General features: G+C 34.8%; 1 protein-coding gene across 4 annotated transcripts; it reads left to right on the plus strand.

The window, feature by feature from the left end:
• The first annotated feature begins 3,471 nt into the window (after nt 1-3,471).
• Nucleotides 3,472-18,219, plus strand: LOC100800039 (DEAD-box ATP-dependent RNA helicase 37). Of its 4 annotated transcripts, XM_006575114.4 has the most exons (8): nt 3,472-3,694; nt 4,050-4,079; nt 4,169-4,916; nt 5,012-5,095; nt 5,729-5,971; nt 7,250-7,417; nt 7,613-7,726; nt 17,326-18,219. In XM_006575114.4, the coding sequence occupies exons 3-8, from the start codon at nt 4,170-4,172 to the stop codon at nt 17,803-17,805; spliced, it is 1,836 nt and encodes a 611-aa protein (XP_006575177.1). In that variant the 5' UTR covers nt 3,472-3,694; nt 4,050-4,079; nt 4,169; the 3' UTR covers nt 17,806-18,219. The 4 variants fall into 4 exon arrangements, with proteins under 4 accessions (XP_006575177.1, XP_006575174.1, XP_006575175.1 ...); XM_006575111.4 differs by having other exon boundaries at nt 4,050-4,916; XM_006575112.4 differs by lacking the exon at nt 4,050-4,079 and having other exon boundaries at nt 4,080-4,916.
• The last annotated feature ends 1,531 nt before the right edge of the window (nt 18,220-19,750 follow it).

A 19,750-nucleotide genomic window follows, 5' to 3' on the forward strand; every position in this document is an offset into this window, starting at 1 on the left:
ATTGACTTCCGGTAGCTTAGGCAATCCTGCATTGAAACACTGATGTTAGTAGTGACACCAGAATCTAACCACCAAGTGTTTTTAGGTACTGAAGCTAAATTGACCTCAGAACAGACCAAAGTAAGAAACATACCTTTCTTTGCATGCCAAGCATGATATTTGGTACATTTCTTCTTTACATGTCCAGGCTCATTGCAAAAGAAACAATTGTCACCTTGATTTTGTTTCTTTTGTACTAAACCTTTAGCAGCTTCATTCTTGAGCTCCTCAGTTCTTTTTCTTTTGCCCTTGTATTTAGAGGTACTCACAACATGAGCAGGTCCTTTCTTGCTTCGGCCTTTGCTCTTCTTGCACACAGTATGAAATGAGCTCATTAAGAGACTATTTCTCCTTTTGACAATTATAAGAGATCTTAAACTGACTGAACTGTGAATAAGCAAGTCTTATAGCTTAAGCTTTAGTGCCCTTAATTTTGAAGCAATATTTGACATTCCCATAATGTATTCCTTGACAATTCCTTTGCATTAAGTTCTGAAGAAGAGTACTTGTTTCCGCCTTATCACTTCTTGCAAAGCGCTTTTCAATTTCAGCAAGGAATTCTTTGCACTAGTTATATCATTTGAAACAGTGCCCCTAAAGACCTCGGGAATGCCGCACTTAATGATCATAAGACTCATGCGATTTGAGTGATCCCACTTCTCATGAAGTTTCCTCTGTTCAGAGGTACTGGAATCCATAGGAGAAAGGAGTTTCTCAATCCTTAATGCAAGGTCTAAATCCATGCAACCAAGAACAATTTGCATGTTCTGTTTTCTAGTCTTTAAAATTTGTACCATTAAGAACCGAAATCGAATTCAGATTAGCAGATACAGAAGAACAACTGAAAAGATCAAAACAAATAATACAATAAACTCACGTAACAATCATCAATGCATTTAAATAATGGTATATCCCATCTCAAGATATCTAGTGCACCATTAATATCAAGTCTTTGGATAGTAGTATTAATTGTTAGTGATATCCTTGTTGTTATGTTCAAACATTGATAATAAAAACATATCAAATGACAAACCCATTTTTTGATTTGACTTATCATTCACATGCAAAACCTCATAATTATCACACGTTTTCACACGTGTGTATGTAAATTAGTTAAATGGTAACTTTCCTTTGGACCAATCACCATTCATATAAATAATCACACACATTAACATTTCTCATGAACAATCTACACAAGAGGGGTCACTTTTGTGATATCTTGATTCAATTAGCTCATCTAAATGCTAAACAATTAAAATGATATACCATAGCTAAATTTTGAACATTGATGCACTAAATCCAAAATTAAAACATTTCTAGAGTAAATTCTTTTAACTTTGTTTATTTATTTTAAATTTCAGAAGCCCATGATTATTATTTTAATTTACTGTAGTGGCCTCTAACAGTAAGAACGAGCACAAAGTACATGAAAATATATAAAATATCTAAAGTTATTTGCTTGATCTTACCAACAATATGTAAAATATCTAAATTCATTTAAAATTTAGAATATGCCAACTGCCTGAATGAATAAAATCTCCAAAATCATACATGAATTAAGTATGGGAGGCTTTGATACCAAATGTTGGGATTCAATCAAATACCAAATGTTGAGATTCAATCAATCAACCTAATTTGATTCTAACTGACAATCATCAATCATGATAAAACCACATTGTGTTCCCATACTCAAAATCATGATAAAAAACTAAATGCGGAAACGTACCTGGATTAGGCATAATGAAATGATGAAAGATTGGTGAGGATCAAGATTGGTTTTATGATCTTCCAAATTTAGAGAGCTCTTTTTGTCTTATGTGAATTTTTGTATTATGATAGGGGACAAAGAGAAAAAAAAAAGTGAAACGATACGTCTATCACTCCTATCTACAAATGAGGATCATAATAATTATAATTTGGCCTCTTATCAAATTATAATATCATTGATAGTATCTATACAATTAACCTTTCATGACATATATGCCCTTAACCATAATTTTATATTGATTAGACCACTTTAATATTTTGACTAATAAAATAATGGCCCTAACTCATTCAATTATGTGTTATATATATGTATGACCCAAAATTGCTAACATTTAACACCTATACAAGGCACACTAGGAACTAAGATGGTGTATGTATAAAATAGTCTTATATGAGAATCCTGTATTCATTTCTTCTAAAATTATTAAATAGCCTTATTCAATTTAATCAATTAATTTTAATGGTCCGTATTTGATTGATTGATCATATGATATTATTAAGTGAGACATTTCTTCTATTTGGAAATAATTATAATTTAAATGATAAATGAGATTAAAAAATTAATAACTAAAACAAAATCAAGACTGAATTGATTCATTACATTTTAAGTTGATTATGAATTTTTTTTATTATATGTTATTCAATTTATTTAATGTATTATAATTATGATAATTTTTGTTTGATTATCATGATTTTCTATAATTTACATGTATAATTAATTTATACATTATACATTTTTTTTGAGGCATAATTTTGTGACATTTTATGAATTTCTGTATACATTATATTATTTATCAATATTTAATATAATTATTCTATCAGTATTTAATGTAATAAAATTCTATTTATTATTATTTAAAATTTGATACATATGTTTGAAATATTGCCATCTCTGTAAGTTATTTTTTTCTAAAAAAATTATATTTATTTTGCTCGAAAAGTCATAATTATTAACTATTTTTTTTCTCAAAAAACGATGGTATTAATAAAACCAAACCTAGTATTAGGAGTGAGGAATCCCCTATGAATAACGTAACCCATGTAAAGAATGAAGCAAAAGCTTTGCCCGGTACTGTGGAACACCAACCTCCTTTAAACGAGAGTCCCCTTTTTAAGACTCAGTGCATGTAATGATCATATGAACACAATATGTCTATCAATTCTAATTGGCTATATATGGTTCTAAGTGTACCAATTCATTGAATCATATTGACTACGTGGTTGAAAAACAAAACTATTCCAATTAAATAAAATCACAACATTACTATTAGTTAGCTAAAGAAAACTAATTCTCTTTGTTCATTACGTAAAACTATGCAAAAGTTAATTATGGTATTGATACGATTTAACAATAATATGTCTAAAAACAAACTTACAAAAGTTCAATTGGTTGTATCGAGAACGCTTGAATCAATCTTTAATTGTCAAGAATTTAAATTTTTTTTTAGCAAAAAAGATGTACGAATGATAAATGTTTTTTTTATGAAATTTAAAATTATTCTGATGAAGATAAGATTAACAAATATCATAAAAAAATATTATCTAATGTTATTATTGATAATTTTGATCAATTAGTTTAATTAAAAATAACAAAATAATCTCATGTGACTTCTTGATTAGAATTTTTAATCAATTCCAAAATACAAAGCAAGATATGTTATCCGACTGTCGAAACACATTAAGATATTTTAACCTCCTTATTTTCAGCGCACAACAAAAAATTGCGTTTGGCAGCGGAGAAAACTTGAAGAGAAAATAAGGAAAAAGTTTTGATTCATTTCAACTTGAGAAAGAAAAGATAAATCTCCTTTCATCCTTTCAGCGATATCCTCGTGTTTAAGAAAAAAAAAAACTCTATCGAAGCTCGTTTCTTCTGTAATTCGTTCAGGTTCGCTTTTTTTTTTTTTTTTTTTTTTTTCTCTCTTTCTCTGAAATCTGATTCGCTCATTGTTTTTAGAAATCACGAGCTTGCTTTCGTTTCTCTTCTCGATCTATCTGCTTGCGGATTGTTATTATTATTTTTTTTAATTTTTGGAAAAATGATTTTCAATTTGGAAAGTTGTTGGTTTTTTTTTCTTATGATTATTTGGGAATTTGTTGTTTTGATTAGCTGGATTTCGCGTTTGCGACTTGCGTTCTTGTGATTTGTGGATTTCGTGTTTGGAATTTGAGTTTTCCTTGCCGCGATCTCGTTTTTTTTTTGTTATGTGGTTTGATCGTTTTTATTTTTATTTTTTGTTTAGCTGGTCGTGATTGTGTGATAAAGCGTGCAGGTAAGAGGATCGTGGATTGGGAAGCTTAGTTTTTGTTTTTTTTCCAGCATTTGCTTGTTGTAAGAGCAAAGTCACGACGGTTTCTGCAGTATGAGAACTTCGTGGGCGGATTCTGCTGACAACTCTGCCATTGGTTCTGGCATCACCAATGCCTCGGCTTGCCCTTCCCGGGGAGCTTATGTACCGCCACATCTTCGGAACCGGGCATTGTCGTCAGAGGTTCCTCTGGCGGCAGCGTCACACCCGGCGGTGGCTCTGGGGAATGACCGGGTTAATCATAGTGGTCCAGCTCCTCATCAGGGTGGTGGTTACTTTAAACCTGATCACGGGCGGCAGCAGCAGCAAGGATATGGTTCTGGTTTTCAGAGTGGTGGTGGCGGTGGCTGGAATGGTAGAGGGGTGGGGAGGGACCGTGGGAGGCGTGAGGCGAACCCTTTTGAGAATGTTGAAGCTGAGGATCAATCTTTTAGTGAGCAAGAGAATACGGGGATTAACTTTGAGGCATATGATGATATCCCTGTGGAGACTAGCGGGGAGAATGTGCCACTGCCCGTGAATTCATTCGCGGAAATAGATTTGGGTGTGGCATTGAATCAGAATATACAGAGATGCAAGTATGTGAAACCAACCCCGGTTCAGAGGTATGCCATTCCGATTTCTCTTGCGGGGCGAGACTTGATGGCCTGTGCTCAGACTGGGTCAGGAAAGACAGCTGCCTTTTGCTTCCCTATTATAAGTGGAATCATGAGGGAGCAATATGCTCAAAGGCCGCGTGTGGCTCGAACTGCTTATCCGCTGGCACTTATCCTCTCCCCTACAAGGGAGCTTTCATGTCAGGTGCAATTCTGATTTTAGATCCTGGTTTGCATTGCCTTCATATGTGTAGATGTTGATCTATATATACTAAAAACTAAAATGTTGTTGTCTCGCAGATACATGATGAGGCCAAAAAGTTTTCTTATCAAACTGGTGTCAAAGTGGTGGTTGCTTATGGAGGAGCACCAATCACCCAACAGGTTATTTTTACCCACTGATGTTCAAGGCACTCTGACTTATTTTAACTTTTGCCTATATATACTTTATTTTGGTTGTTTTGTTTACCATCACCTCCTTGACATTATGGTTTATGCTGATGCATGTAATATTTATATGTGCGTATATATATATTTTTTAGTAAGGAACATAACTTATCAAACAAAAAATCATACTATTTCTCATTTCAAGCGTGGGCAAAGTTGTGTTGAAATGAACGGACTTGGTTCCTCTAAAGTACGTGTAAAGTAAGTAATATTAGTTATTGGTGTGAAAATTCATGACTAATATTCCAACACATCCATGATTTATTATACATGTTCATATAATATCAACCACCGATTATTTTCTCATCATTGACTGAGATTACTATACTCTCTAAAGTGAATTGCACACTTTAGAGGAGACTGGTCTGAAATGAACAGTATGGAATATGGTTTTAGAGATCCTGAACCCGAAAATGAAGAATTGATTGATCGATTATATTATATGCTCTGATGAAAGGTTTAACTGATAGATGATGGTTTTCAACTTCTTAATCGCAAAATTGATTAATGACTAGCCCATTGTTAATAACTTAAATTGACTAGGTAATAATGTTGTGTTGCATTGTTTAGTTACGGGAGCTTGAGAGAGGCGTTGATATTCTGGTGGCAACTCCAGGACGATTGGTGGATTTGCTTGAGAGGGCTAGGTTGTCATTGCAGATGATAAGATACTTGGCTCTTGATGAGGCAGATCGGATGCTGGATATGGGTTTTGAGCCTCAAATAAGAAAGATAGTTGAACAAATGGACATGCCTCCTCCAGGCATGAGACAGACGCTGTTGTTTAGTGCCACATTTCCCAAAGAGATACAGGTATCTTGGGACTCATTCTCAAACTGATCATGTTTTTGCATGAGGAACTCCCCCCTAAAAAAAAATAAAGAAAAAAAAAGAAGCTCAAAACTGCTTTTGTAAAAAAAAAACTAATGTGGGGAAAAATTTGAATTTTTCATCTTTTTCTAAAGCTGGAAACACCTTTTCTTTAAACAAGCTAACAAATCCCATTACTGTAAAAAAAAAACATTTTTCTGGTATTTCTTCTCTTTTTTTACTGCTGGCAGAAATGAGAAAATGAAGTGTTTTTAAGTTTTTACTCCATTCTTGCACTAGTGGAAATTGCGATTGCTTTATTTAAGGCGTTTGAGTAACTGCTTTAAAGCCTAATAATCATAGAAGACTTCCCCAACAGTAACAAGCATGAAAGTGGTGAAAAAAGAAAGCATTTGATTGAACAAGGGGAGAAAAAGCTTGTTTTATACTTTGTCACTTTTACATAACTGAAAGGTTGACAACTTTATGGAAAATCCTGCTATGGTATGGTCAAACATGGAAAAATTGCTTTTAACTTTCATAGTTAGTCCCCAAGGAGAGTCTAGGTGTGAAGTTAGCAATTTGGACATCCATAATTTTGCACAAATTAAACACTTCTCTTACTTTTGAATGATTGATTTTTGTGATAATGAACCCTTAGATAGTTAGATTTGATACAATAGTTCTTAGACAATACTCCCAATTCAAATTTTGTTTCATTGTGGTGGAATGCCAATGCTATGACGTCTGTGTCTGTTGTGTAGATTCCTATTGTTTCTATAACCATGCTGTTTTAAAATTTATATCATTGCATGTGGAACTTGATTTGGGAAGGTGAAAGTGTTACTGTTGATCCTGTAACCAAGCTGCATTTGCTTGGCAGGTGCAAAAATGACAGTGTTTCGGTTATTACTAGTCGACAGAAAATATTATTTATAGAGCTAGTATGGTGGTTGTGGCAATAGTTTATTCAGAATGAAGTGATGGTGATATAGTTTTTGGTAATTGTTAAGGGTGATGCTTTCTAATTGTCACTAGGATACTTAAATTTGGTTGTGTTTGACTGTTGAATGAGTTATTAACACTTTGTGCTGGGGATCATGCCTTCTATGAGATAGAAACACCAATCAATGAATCAATAAAAGGTTGAGTTGTTGACAACCATGTTGCAATCAGCTAGATGTAATTTTCTTTTAGCTACATGATAGAACAATGATTGTAATGACTCTTCTGAAAAAGTGGGTTTGATATAGCACATTTGCAATTTCCATTTGAACGCAGGCTCTTGCATCAGATTTTCTTTCACGTTATGTGTTTCTGGCTGTTGGAAGGGTCGGTTCAAGTACTGATCTAATTGCTCAAAGAGTAGAATATGTGCTCGAGTCAGACAAGAGAAGCCACCTCATGGACCTTCTTCATGCTCAGAGGGAAACTGGAGTTAATGGCAAGGTAAATTTGTTGTCACCTGTATGCACTGCTTCTCATCAGCCTTGTATTTGTGATTAGTTTATATTTTGTTAGTAAAGTTCACTATTCTTAAAATTATGCTGCACTGGAACAACTGTTTGCCATAAGAGTAGCTAAATCTGAGTTGCTGATTTATCATATTCATAGCTTTAAGGATTTTTGGGTGGTTTTTTGCAGCAAGGTCTGACATTAGTTTTTGTGGAAACGAAGAAAGGAGCTGATGCATTGGAACACTGCTTGTGTGTTAATGGATTTCCTGCAGCTAGCATTCATGGTGACAGAACACAACAAGTAAGTCTATTTTGCTAATTGAAGTTTATGTATAAAATGTAAAACATGTCAGCATTGACATTAAAATTACCTTTCTTTTCTTTGTTTATTTTATGTTACTTTGTTGTTTCTAGTAGTGGCCAGGGGCTTGAATCGGTATAGTGCAAGTAAATGTAGTTAATCAGAGTTTGACTTGTGTTATTTTGATTACATTAAAATTACCTTTCTTTTCTTTGTTTGTTTTATGTTTCTGTTGTGGCCAGGGGCTTGAATTGGTTTAGTGCAAGTAAATGTAGTAAATAAGAGTTTGACTTGTGCTATGAAATTCTAAATTCCTCATGAGATTTAAAAGGTATTATAAAATCCTAGCAGCTCAATTTTTTTAAAAAAGAAAAATCAAGGATCAAATTTAAGACTTCCTATCCATGTTAATCCCTACCACCGTAGAAAGGGGATTGATATCACGTATCTAATTTTTCTACAAACACAACAACAAGAAAATCCTTTTTCCCACTAGGTAACGTGGGCTAAATAGATTACATGACGTTATTTGGCTTGGTTAAAGGCCATATTTTCAGAGGTACTAGCTATAATCCTTATTTTGAGGTCCAAATTATAAGTTTGACTTGGTCCTTTTCATAAGTTCCAATCTAAAATGTTAAGAAGAGAGTGAGAGAAGCAAAACTATTTTGAATATGCCTTTCTTGGTTACTCTTCCACCCTGCAGATTGATTTATTTATAATCAGTATGATTACATGGATAATAAATAACTAATTCTGTTTTCAAGAGAACAATTAAAATATCACAACTTCCTAAGATACATTGAACCCAACTAACTATTAACTAAGCCACTTGAAAGGAAATTATCATTAAATGCTCCTCTTTCCAACACTCCCCCTCAAGCTAGAGAATAGATGTTATCCATTCCCAACTTGCATATTATTCTATCAAAATTTGGAGTGCGCAATCCTTTAGTGAGAATATCTGCAAGTTGACCTTGTGAAGGCACATATGGAGTACAAATCAAACCACTATCCAACTTTTCCTTGATAAAATGTCTATCCACTTCAATGTGTTTTGTTTGATCATGCTGTACAGGATTATGGGCTATGCTGATTGCTGACTTATTATCCCAGTAGAGCTTCATGAGTCCCTCCCATTTAATCTTCAAGTCTTCTAAGATGATTTTTAACCAAAGCAATTCACAAATACCTTGTGCGTGCCATAGCCCAAAATTCAGCTTCAGCACTAGATCACGTGACAACATCTTGCATAGCCCGAAATTCAGCTTCAGCTCCATAGCCCAAGTTACCCAGTTTCCTTCTAGAAAGGTACAATATCCTGAAGTGGATCTCCTATCAGTTATTGATCTTGCATAGTCAGCATCTGTATAAGCTTCAAGTATTGTATTCCCATTTCTTTTGTACAAAATTCCTCTTCCTGGTGTCCCCTTAAGGTAATGGAGAATTCTATAGGTAGCTTGTAAATGGACTTCTCTTGGAAAGTGCATAAATTTGCTCACTAAACTAACAACAAAAGTAATATTAGGCCTTGTGAGACAAGTAAATCAATTTTCCAAATTCCAACTAGACGTTGATATATCTCCTTATCCACTTCTGCACTTTCATCTTCATTACCCAATTTAAGGTTTGAATTCATGGGAATACTTAGAGGTTTACAAGCTGTCATACCTGTCTCCTTCAGCAAATCTGTGACATATTTCTGTTGGGATACGAAAATACCTTTCTTGGAGTGGAACACTTCAATTTCCAAAAAATATTTCAGCCTCCCAAGAGTTTTCATCTCAAACTCCTTTTCTAGATGTTGACTTAAGAGTTGTTGTTCCTTCCAATCATCACCAGTAACAATGATATCATCCTCATATACTAACAATACAGTCACTCCCCCTGAGGTCGAGTGTTTGATGAATAAAGTGTGGTCTCCTTGGCTTTGTTTTTATCCTAAGGCTGTCATGACCTTAGTGAATCTCCCAAACCATGCCCGAGGGGATTGTTTCAACCCATATAAAGCTTTTTTTAACCGGCAAACAGAATTGGCAGCACCTTCATATCCAGGTGGAACCTCCATATAAATTTCCTCCTCAAGCTCCCCATGCAAGAAAATATTCTTTACATCAAGCTGCTGTAATTCTTAGCCATAATTCGCAGCAAGAGATAGTATTACTCGAACTGTATTCATCTTTGCAACTGGAGCAAAAGTCTCCGAGTAATCTATCCCATAGGTTTGTGTGAAACCCTAAGTGACCAATCTCACTTACTGTATACACCCACTTGCAACCCACTGGTTTCTTTCCTATTGGCAAAGAAACCAACTCCCATGTTTTGTTCTTCGGCAATGTCTCCATTTCTGTATCCATGGCCTGCTTCCAATTTTTATCAGATAATGCCTCAAAAACATTAGTGGGAATTGAGATAGAGTTTAGGTTTGCAAGAAAGGTTTTATGGGTTGGAGAAAATTTATGAAATGAGATGTAATTTGAGAGAGGATAAAGAGGCTTTTTGATACATGTTTTGGTTCCTTTTCTAAAGGCAATGGGAAGATAAAGGTCATCATTATGTTCTGAAATTTCCGTTTCATTTGGAGAAGCTAAAAGATTATCATTCAAAATTGGAAAATTAAAGTTAGGTACCTGATCTACAGGAGTTGGATTGGCCTCTTGGGCATGTGTTAATTCAGAAATGACCTTTGATCTTCTTGTGTAAACTAGTGTTGTCAAATGGCGGTTATGGCGGTGCCATGGCGGTATGGCATGGCGGATTTTTGAAAAAATGCCACCAAATAGCGGTGGCGTTGTGGGTTTCAAATGGCGGCGCCATAGGCTTAACGGTGGTGGTGGCGGAATGGCGGAAGAAACTTTTTTTTTTTGAAAATTTTCCGAAAATGAGATTGGGTCGTCTTGGGCTGACCCGACCCAACCCTAAACCCGGTTTTCGAATCAAAATGGGATGAGCAGCACACAACACGCGAACTCCCGAACTCCAGCGCGAGCAGCACGCACCAGCGACGACGGCACCACGCACTAGTGTGAGGTCTCACCCGAAGTTGACGACGGCACCATGCACCACGCACGCGAGCAACGACGGCGACGGTGTCGGCAACGACTACAGACTGCAGCGGCACCTGGTTCTGTTTTTCTTTTGTTCAGTTTTTTTTTTTTTTTCTGTTTGACACTCTTTTTTAATTTTTGGTTCTGCTTTTTTTTTTTCCTTTCTGTTTAGTCCTCTTCTACTAATTACAACGAAGAGGATTATGTTGGGATTGGAGAAGATGATTAGAACCTCGACCTTTACTTTGCACTTTGCATTATGCTTTTATCCTTTTGTTATTTTGAACTCTTGAATGAGTTTATTTGGTGTTGGTTATTGTGTCAATTCATGAAATTTTTTTAGTTTATTTGAATGCAATCCATTGTTTTTTTAAATTTTTTATTTATATTTATTTTTTATCTATTGTTTTGTTAATATTTATATGTATATATAAATGTGTGTGTGCATATATATATATATATATATATATATTTTTTTTTTTTTTTTTTTTGGTCCGCCATGACTTCCGCCATTTCCCGTTATGCCATCCGCCATATTTTTATGGTAGATTTTTGGCTTTCCGCCATGAACCACCATCCGCCATTAACAACATTGGTGTAAACCTGATTCTTCCCAAACCTTATATCATTTTCAAGTCTGGTGGGCGCATCCTTGTTGGATTCATTTTGGGCTAACGTTTCTTGCTCAGGTTTTTGTGTAAGATCACAAGAATTTAACTCAAGAGTCGGAAGGACAAGTATATCAAAATTATTCTCCTTATCTTCCCAAAGACTCTCCCCTTGAAGATAAGGATGATTGAAATAATTCTGATCCTCAAGAAAGGTGACATCCCAAGACACAAAATTTCTTGGAAGGAGGATGGAAACACTTATACCCTTTTTGAGTATAGGAGTAGCCAACAAAGACACACTTAAGAGCTCTAGGATCAAGTTTACCCCTATCTTGACCATGAACATGGACAAATGAGACACACCCAAAGACTTTTGGGGGAAGTTTACTAGAAGTGGATAAGTTAGGATAGAAGGAAGAAAGTACATCCATAGGACTCTTATATCCCAAGATTTTTTAGGGTAATATATTGATAAGATAAGTAGCAGTTGTGAGAACAGCCTCCCCCCAATAACTTTCTTGAACATTTTTTTGAAACAATGCCCTAGTTTGATCTAACAGGTGCCTATTTTTTCTTTCTGCAATGCCAGTTTTTTGTGGTGTTTGGACGCAAGAAGACTCATGAATGATCCCTTCTTTTTGGAAAAAAAGAATAATGACTTGATTGAAATACTCCTTCCCATTGTCCGACCTTAGTTTCTTTATGGATACACCAAATTGATTCTTAATCAATTAGAATAGATTTTGAAAGACATTGCTTACTTCAGATTTGTGTTTAAGAAGGAAAGCCCAAGTCACTCAAGTACAGTCATCAATAAAAGTCACAAGCCAGCGAGCCGCGGACACATTTGGAATAGGAGATGGCCCCAAACATCAGTATGAACAAGGTAAAAAGGAAAGGTACTCTTTTTATTACTTGATGGAAAGGTACACGCTTGTGTTTTGCAATTTCGCACACATCACATTGAAGGCATTAATTTTTTAAGCCAGAAAACGGAGATGGAAACATAACTTTAATGATTTCAAAAGAGGGATGTCCTAGTCGATAATGAAAAAGTAGAACTTTTTTTTTTTTATAGTTGAGACTATAACATGAAGGAATGAGATTGGTTTTCTTCTAAAACTGGTACACAAGACTCTTCAAGAAGATAAAAAGGCCATTTCTTTCTCTAGCACATCCAATAGTCCTCCCCGATTCCTTGTCGTGGAATACACAACAATGGCCGTAAAAAATAATAATACAAGACTTCATTTGTAAGTTTCTGAACAGAGACAAGATTTGTGGACAACTTTGGGACATGCAAAACATTTTTTAGGGTTATGAAGGGATTTATTTGGATGTTTCCTATACCGGCTACAGTTATAAGAGTGCAATCAGCAATTGCTATTTTCTTATTGCTAGGACACGGAGAATAGGTGAAGAAGTATTTAAATGAAGGAGTCATATGGTTAGTGGCTCCAAAATCTAAAACCCAAAGGGATGGAAGTGTTTTTGAGACATTAAATCCAAAAGAAAGAGGAAGCATACCTGAATATGCCAATGTACAAGTACCTAATGGTTTTTCAAGGCTGCTAAAAAAGTCTCTCATTCTTTCTATTTCTTCTTGACTAAGGCTAGTAGATTTCGACAAGTTGGAAGAGTTTGCTTTTTCTTCATTCTTTTCAGCCACATAGACCTGTCCACTTCTTTGAGATGCTCCTCCGGATGTTCCTTCTTTTTGTCCCAATTCTCGATTGGGAGGTTTATCATGTAATTTCCAATAATTCTCCCGTGTATGCCATGCCTTATTACAATAAGTGCACCACAAATCTACTTTCTTTGCCTGGTCATTTTTGGCTTTTCCAGCAATCATGGCTGAGCTTTCAACAACTGGAGAATCAAGCATCAAATTCCTCCTACTTTCCTCACTTCGTATAATAGCAACCACTTCATTAAAGCTTGAAACTTCTGGTTTTCTAAGGATTTGAACCCGGACTTGATCAAATTCAGGATTTAACCCTACAAGAAAATCATAAACCCTGTGTTTTTCAATAAATTCCTTCGGAACAGCAGCATCTTCAGCACAATTAGTCTTAATTACTTTGTAATGATCTAATTCCATCCAAAGAGACTTTAAATGGTCAGCATATTCAGTAACAGATTTGTTTCCCTGTTTTGCAGCTAATGTTTTCACCTTTACATCATAGACATGAGCAAACAACTTATTTTTAGAATAAGTTTGTTCTATTGCGTCCCAAATTTCTTTTGCTGTGCTGAGAAACATAATGGTATCACTAATCTCTGGATTCATAGAATTCCATAACCAAGCAATTATCAATGAATCTTCCTCATCCCATGCTGTAAATTTTGGGTCTCCCTTCTTTGGTCCAGCACCAGTCAAGTGGCTGATTTTCCCTTTTCCATTTAGAGTTCGAAAGATAAGCTGTGACGACTTCAAATAATTTTTTCCATTCAATCTATAAGCGGACTGAATGCTCTGCAAATCACAATACTGGTTACTCTGAGGTGGATGCACAACCTCCCCCTCCATACTTGAAAGCAGCAGGAAAAATTGTTTGAAAACTGAGTCACCGAAAAGTCACCGAAATTCTGAGTCACTGGAATTTTGAGAGTCACCGAAAAGTCTCCAGAATTCTGACAGTCGCTGTAAAAGTCACCGGAATTCTGACAGTTGCTGGAAAAGTTTGACAACTTCAAAAGTCCAGTCAAACGTGCTAAATAACCCTTTTTGTGCGGAAGCAGAGCCCCCCTAGATCAGGAGCTCTGTTCTCATGTTAAGAGAGTGAGAGAAGCAAAGCTATTTTGAATATGCCTTTCTTGTTTAGTCTTTCACCCAGCAGATTGATTTATTTATAATCAAAATGATTACCTGGATAATAAATAACTAATTCTGTTTTCAAGAGAACAATTAAAATATCACAACTTCCTTAGATACATTAAACCCAACTAACTATTAACTAAGCTACTTGAAAGGAAATTATCATTAAATGCTCCTCTTTCCAACATAAAATGTCCCCTGCATTGATTATTTTTTATAAAAATTCCCTTAATTAAAGTCAGTCCTAGAATGGTGTGATAATGTTTGTTAGTTTTGTTCATGGGGGTAGTTTTGGAAAAAAATTAATTTAAGACAAATTTAATGCTCTCAACTAAATTAACCAATTTCCTTAATCCTAGTGAATTAGTGAATTGGACCTTATATTAAGGACCAGAGTTCGTATTATTTACCAAAAAATCCCTCTTAACTCCTTCTCTGGTTCTCCCCCTTTTCCATTGGACCTTAACCAATTGTCATATTTTCCTCAATTGGCGCTATACTAATATCTCCTTGTATACAATCATATAGTATCTTGTCCTTTCTTGTGTAGTCACACATCTATCTTAACATTCTCATTTATGTTATTCCCACCTTTCCTCGTTTTATTTTATCGGCAAATGTTAGTATGTTAGTTTTTTTTTGTTAGAAATGTCAGTTGGGGAGATTCGAACCCGCAACCTCTCCCCACTACATTCTCCCTTCACCCTTTCCCAACCACTGAGCCAACCTTATATCTCCCCGACCTTTTCTTCGTATTGTCCCTCTAAAACCAACATTCACTACCATAGAGTATAGTCAAACTATTGCTGTACAACAAAACTTGCATTTAAAGTTGGTATTTTGCAATCACAAATAACCCTTGACGCCTTTCTCCATTTTAACCACCTTGCTTGTATTCTATGTGTGACATCCTCATTAATTTCCTCATGATATTGTATTATATTATTGATCCCATATATTTAAACTTAGTAACATGTGGTATGACATCTTCTCCCATCTTCACTTCCAAGTCATACTCCTCTTGCCTCTTGCTAAAATTGCAATGCATATGCTCTGTCTTCACTTCCAAGCTGATCCTTTGTCCATAATTGAAAAGCTTATAAAATGTTTCTCCCATCTTTCTTTGATATCTTGATCTCTGACCAATACTTTTCCTTCTTCATCCTTAATGCATCTTACTAGATTCAAATCTATTCCTTTCTTTATTTTTGGCAAGCTTATATATCTTATGCTCTCCACTTTTTGTCTCAAGATCTTTGTAGAACTCTTCAAAAGCTTTAGATTGTGCTTCATTCACAATTTTTCTTGTCTCATTTCTAGTATTCTTAATTGGTTGCGAATTGATTTCTTTTTGGTAAGAAGTGTTGTTAAAAGAAATTGTAAGGATTACAGGGTGATTCCAGGAGAGTCTTAATGCGACTTAAGTACTTGGATGATTGTTAATTGGTGTTAGAGCCAGTTGTTGATGTCTTGAAAAAGGCTACCTACAGAGGGGCTGATAAAAAAGGTTGACTGAAAGGCTGTAGAGTGAAACTGCCTGGATGTCGGTTCTCAGGGGTGGTGCCATGATGGGACTTGGTATTATGGGGTGCCTAAGTCCAACATCAAGTAGTATGGAATGCGAGGTGGATTATTTAAGTGCTTGGTTTCCCCCTTAGCAGCTAGCTTTTTAGGCAGGGTTCCCAAGTACTTGGGTGCTTATCAAATACCTTGCTCAACTTTTAACATTATTGCACCCATGTAAGGCTGTAAAACACTCTTGTTTCTTAACTTGTCTTAAATGCTTTCATTCCACCACCAAGATTCCTCATCTCTCGGTCCAAAACCTTTTGATTCATCCAAGACAGCTCTTGCAACCTTCCTAATCTTCTAAGACATCTCATCCCAAATGAGGTTAGCATGACCTTGTTATTTTCAATTACATTCCTCCAATAATTTCTTCTTGAAAGTCAAATGTTTATCTCCCTTGAGTTGCCACCACTTGATTCTTGGATTTGTAACTTGTTGGGTTTGTTGTTTATGCCTTTTGGAACAAACATCAAGAATCAATTCTATGTTGCGCATTAAGACTCTCCTGGAATCACCCTCTAATCCTTACAATTTCTTTTAACAACACTTCTTACCAAAAAGAAATCAATTCGCAACCTTAAACCTCCACTCTTATAAGTGATTTAATGTTCCTCATGCTTCTTGATCATAATTCTGAAATCATAAGTCATAGTGAAATCAAGAATAGTTTGTCCTTCCTCATTTAGTCCTCCAAAACCAAAACCACCATGACCTCCTGATAATTGCCTTGCCTCACCAGCATGCTCATTTAAATCCCTGTCTAAGAAAATCTTTCCTCTTGTGGAACACCTTGTACCTATCCCTCCAAATCTTTTCTTTGACAAGAGTCTCCAATCCTACTTGTGTAATCATTGATGATAAGGATGGTCTCTTGTGCTACCTCTAATTTTTCTCTTCCATAGAAAATCTACTGTTTTGTTTTTGTTATAATTGAAATGAGGGGTTTCAAATTAACCACGACAGCTCATCTCTTTTACCCAATTCCTACTTTAAAGGGAGAAAATCTTCATGCCACCATCATTTCATCGAATAATAATATTGAATGGCACTTCTGCTTCTCAGGTGATTTTTCTTGTAGTTATATTGTCCTCTTTTCATTAGAACCAATAGAATTTGTGCTTTGAACTTTCAAATTACCTTTTTGGGTCCAATTGAGTTTTTTTTTTTAATTGTTAGCAATCTTGATATTATTGGGCTCCCATCTTTTTATGTGAGAAATGAATTTGTCTATTGTGGCAACTTCTAGTTGAAATCCTTACTTAAAATCTGCCGTAATGCTATAGTTATTTTAATTCCCCCCCCCAAAAGGGTTTCCAAAGATTCTATTCACAATCAATTTACAGTTTAGAAAGTGCTTTCTCATATATATATTTTTAGAGCTTTTGAACTAGAATTTGTCCTTTTATATATTATTAAATTTTCTCTCTTATTTTTTTATTAAAGGTTGAGATTTCACATGACAGAAATGTAACATTAGGGGATCCAAACCCATATTTCTTTTGATCTGTGTACTCCTGAAAATAAATGTGCACAATGTAATGGTTTTGTATGCAGGAAAGAGAACTAGCATTGAGGTCATTCAAGACTGGAAACACACCAATTCTAGTGGCAACAGATGTTGCTGCACGTGGTCTTGACATCCCACGGGTAGCACATGTGGTAAATTTTGATCTTCCCAATGACATTGATGATTATGTGCACCGGATAGGAAGAACGGGGCGAGCTGGTAAAATGGGATTAGCAACGGCCTTCTTCAACGAAGGTAATTTCAACATGGCTAAACCATTAGCTGATCTGATGCAAGAAGCAAATCAAGAAGTACCTGCCTGGCTCAGCCGTTATGCGGCAAGGGCTACTTACAGTGGTGGCAACAGAAATAGGAAGTCGGGGGGATCCCGTTTTGGTGGCCGAGATTTTAGGAAAGAGGGCTCGTTTAATAAAGCAACAGATTACTATGGTGGCGGAACTGGTGGTGGATATTGTGGCAATTATGGTGGAGGGTATGGTCAAGGTGTGCCTAGTGCTTGGGATTAGATTAGTGTCACATCACTAATTCATTCTCTTGTTGATTGTATATAAAATTTCTGACTTTAATGGTGAAAAAGCTGTATCTTCTCAACCACGGTTTGCCTGAATCCATGCATTCCTTATGACAGGAAATCTTTTATCATAGGAAAGATTTACCATTTTCTTGGTTTTGCTGGTTTGGCAAATAAGGTGGGGAAATGCTGCATATGGAGAAGACAATCTGTGTAAGCAACCCAAAAATTTCTGACTGGGATGACTTGTTTGAGTCTGTAGAAGAGGGAGAGGAGAGGGAGTAAACAGATTGGAGGGGGACCAATGGGCATGAGTAATTCTGTGTTATGTATTTTGATAGGGTCCTTAGCCTTTGACAGTCTAAGTCGGGAGTTATCCCTAATTAGCATGCACATATCGTTGATTTGATTACTCTCTCAACTAAATGGTTCTGTGCTTAATTACCTAATCTTGTCTTTTTTTTACACTAAAAGTATCAATTGAATCAATTTCCTATGAGTGGCTGTAACTTCCTAGCCTCTCTGTTAGTAGAAAATCAGCAATTAAGAATTCTTCTTGATAGCTAAGTTACCCTTAAGCTTATCGTTAGTTTAATGGTTCTATACTACATCTTATAAAATTTTGGTTTACCCTGATTTTATAAGATCTTTAAAGTTATATATTTTTCCTAATGTTTGTCAAAGAACATTATCCAACTTTTGAGATTGAGTAAGGTTATGTGAAAAAGTAAACTGTCATCGTGTCTCATACAGCCTTTTATATCTTATCTCGTTTTATCATCTTATCCAGCCTTTTGTATATTAATTTAAATTTAAATATGAATTATTTTTAAATCAACTAAAATACTATACTATTTTTTGTTGTTAGTCTTCTCAACCTTAATTTATATGTGTAACAACCTAAATTGAATTAAGGATTAGGATTTTTGTTCATCTGGATATGATGATATTGAATCCATTCTTGTCCTCGAGATAAAATATCTAGAATTGATAGTTGTGTGTAAATTAGGGGAGGAACCATTAAAATTTCACCATGGGTTTTCAATATTATATTTAAATTAGACAAAAATAAAAATGATTAAGGACATCTTGTATCTATAGGACACTGTCTTATTAATTGTAACTAGTCTATTTATCAAAATATTGAAAAAGCAATTATTAAGAAACTAGAAGTGGACTAAGAAGAAATAAATGATTTAGAGACCTTAATTAAAACTCAGTAATTATTTTTAAAAATTTCATTTTCTTGCCTGGGTAGGTGGCTCGATTGGATAAATTTTAAGTTTTAAGTTGTACTGTAATGAATGAAAAAAAAAATCTATTTATAATATTAGAAATATATTGAAAAAATTTAACTCACTTAACTCACCCACCCATGACTCATTTAATTAAAAATATATAACTCATCAATTAATTATTATTTATAAATGGATATCTTATCCAATCTAATTAAAAGGTGTTATATTTGATTTTTTTAATAACTACGATATTATTGTCAATTGATCACATAGTAGGAAGAAGAAGAAATGAGTTTTAGACAATAGTAATGAAAAGAACCCCTTGATCCATTTGTCCATTAATCATAATAATTCAATTATTTTTGTTTATCAAAACGACTTAATTGAATATATGTCTGGATGAATTTGTTAGATTATAAAAACAAATTATTTTGACAACCCTACATTTGAGGAACTTTGTTTTATTTTTTAAACTAAAATGTTATTATTTTACTAATAAAAGTAATTAAAGTATTCATTATAACCTTCACAAAAAAAGTATTCATTATAACACAAATATAACATATTATCACTTATTACATAAACTTATGATAAAAGTAGTAATAGGATGAATGGCAGCCTAATAAGTTCTTGTGTTATACCTCTTTTAGCTTATAAAAAAAAGATATAAGTTTACAACAAATTATGTTTTGCCCAATTAGA

This window comes from Glycine max, chromosome 2, assembly GCF_000004515.6.
Source record: "Glycine max cultivar Williams 82 chromosome 2, Glycine_max_v4.0, whole genome shotgun sequence".
NCBI classification, from domain to species: domain Eukaryota; kingdom Viridiplantae; phylum Streptophyta; class Magnoliopsida; order Fabales; family Fabaceae; genus Glycine; species Glycine max.

Bases quoted from the DNA above. Each gene is read 5' to 3' on its own strand.
- LOC100800039 (XM_006575111.4), top strand. From the start codon at position 4,170: ATGAGAACTTCGTGGGCGGATTCTGCTGACAACTCTGCCATTGGTTCT. The intron at 4,917-5,011 runs GTGCAATTCTGA...GTTGTCTCGCAG, and splicing joins CAAGGGAGCTTTCATGTCAG to ATACATGATGAGGCCAAAAA. The intron at 7,727-17,325 runs GTAAGTCTATTT...TTTTGTATGCAG, and splicing joins ATGGTGACAGAACACAACAA to GAAAGAGAACTAGCATTGAG.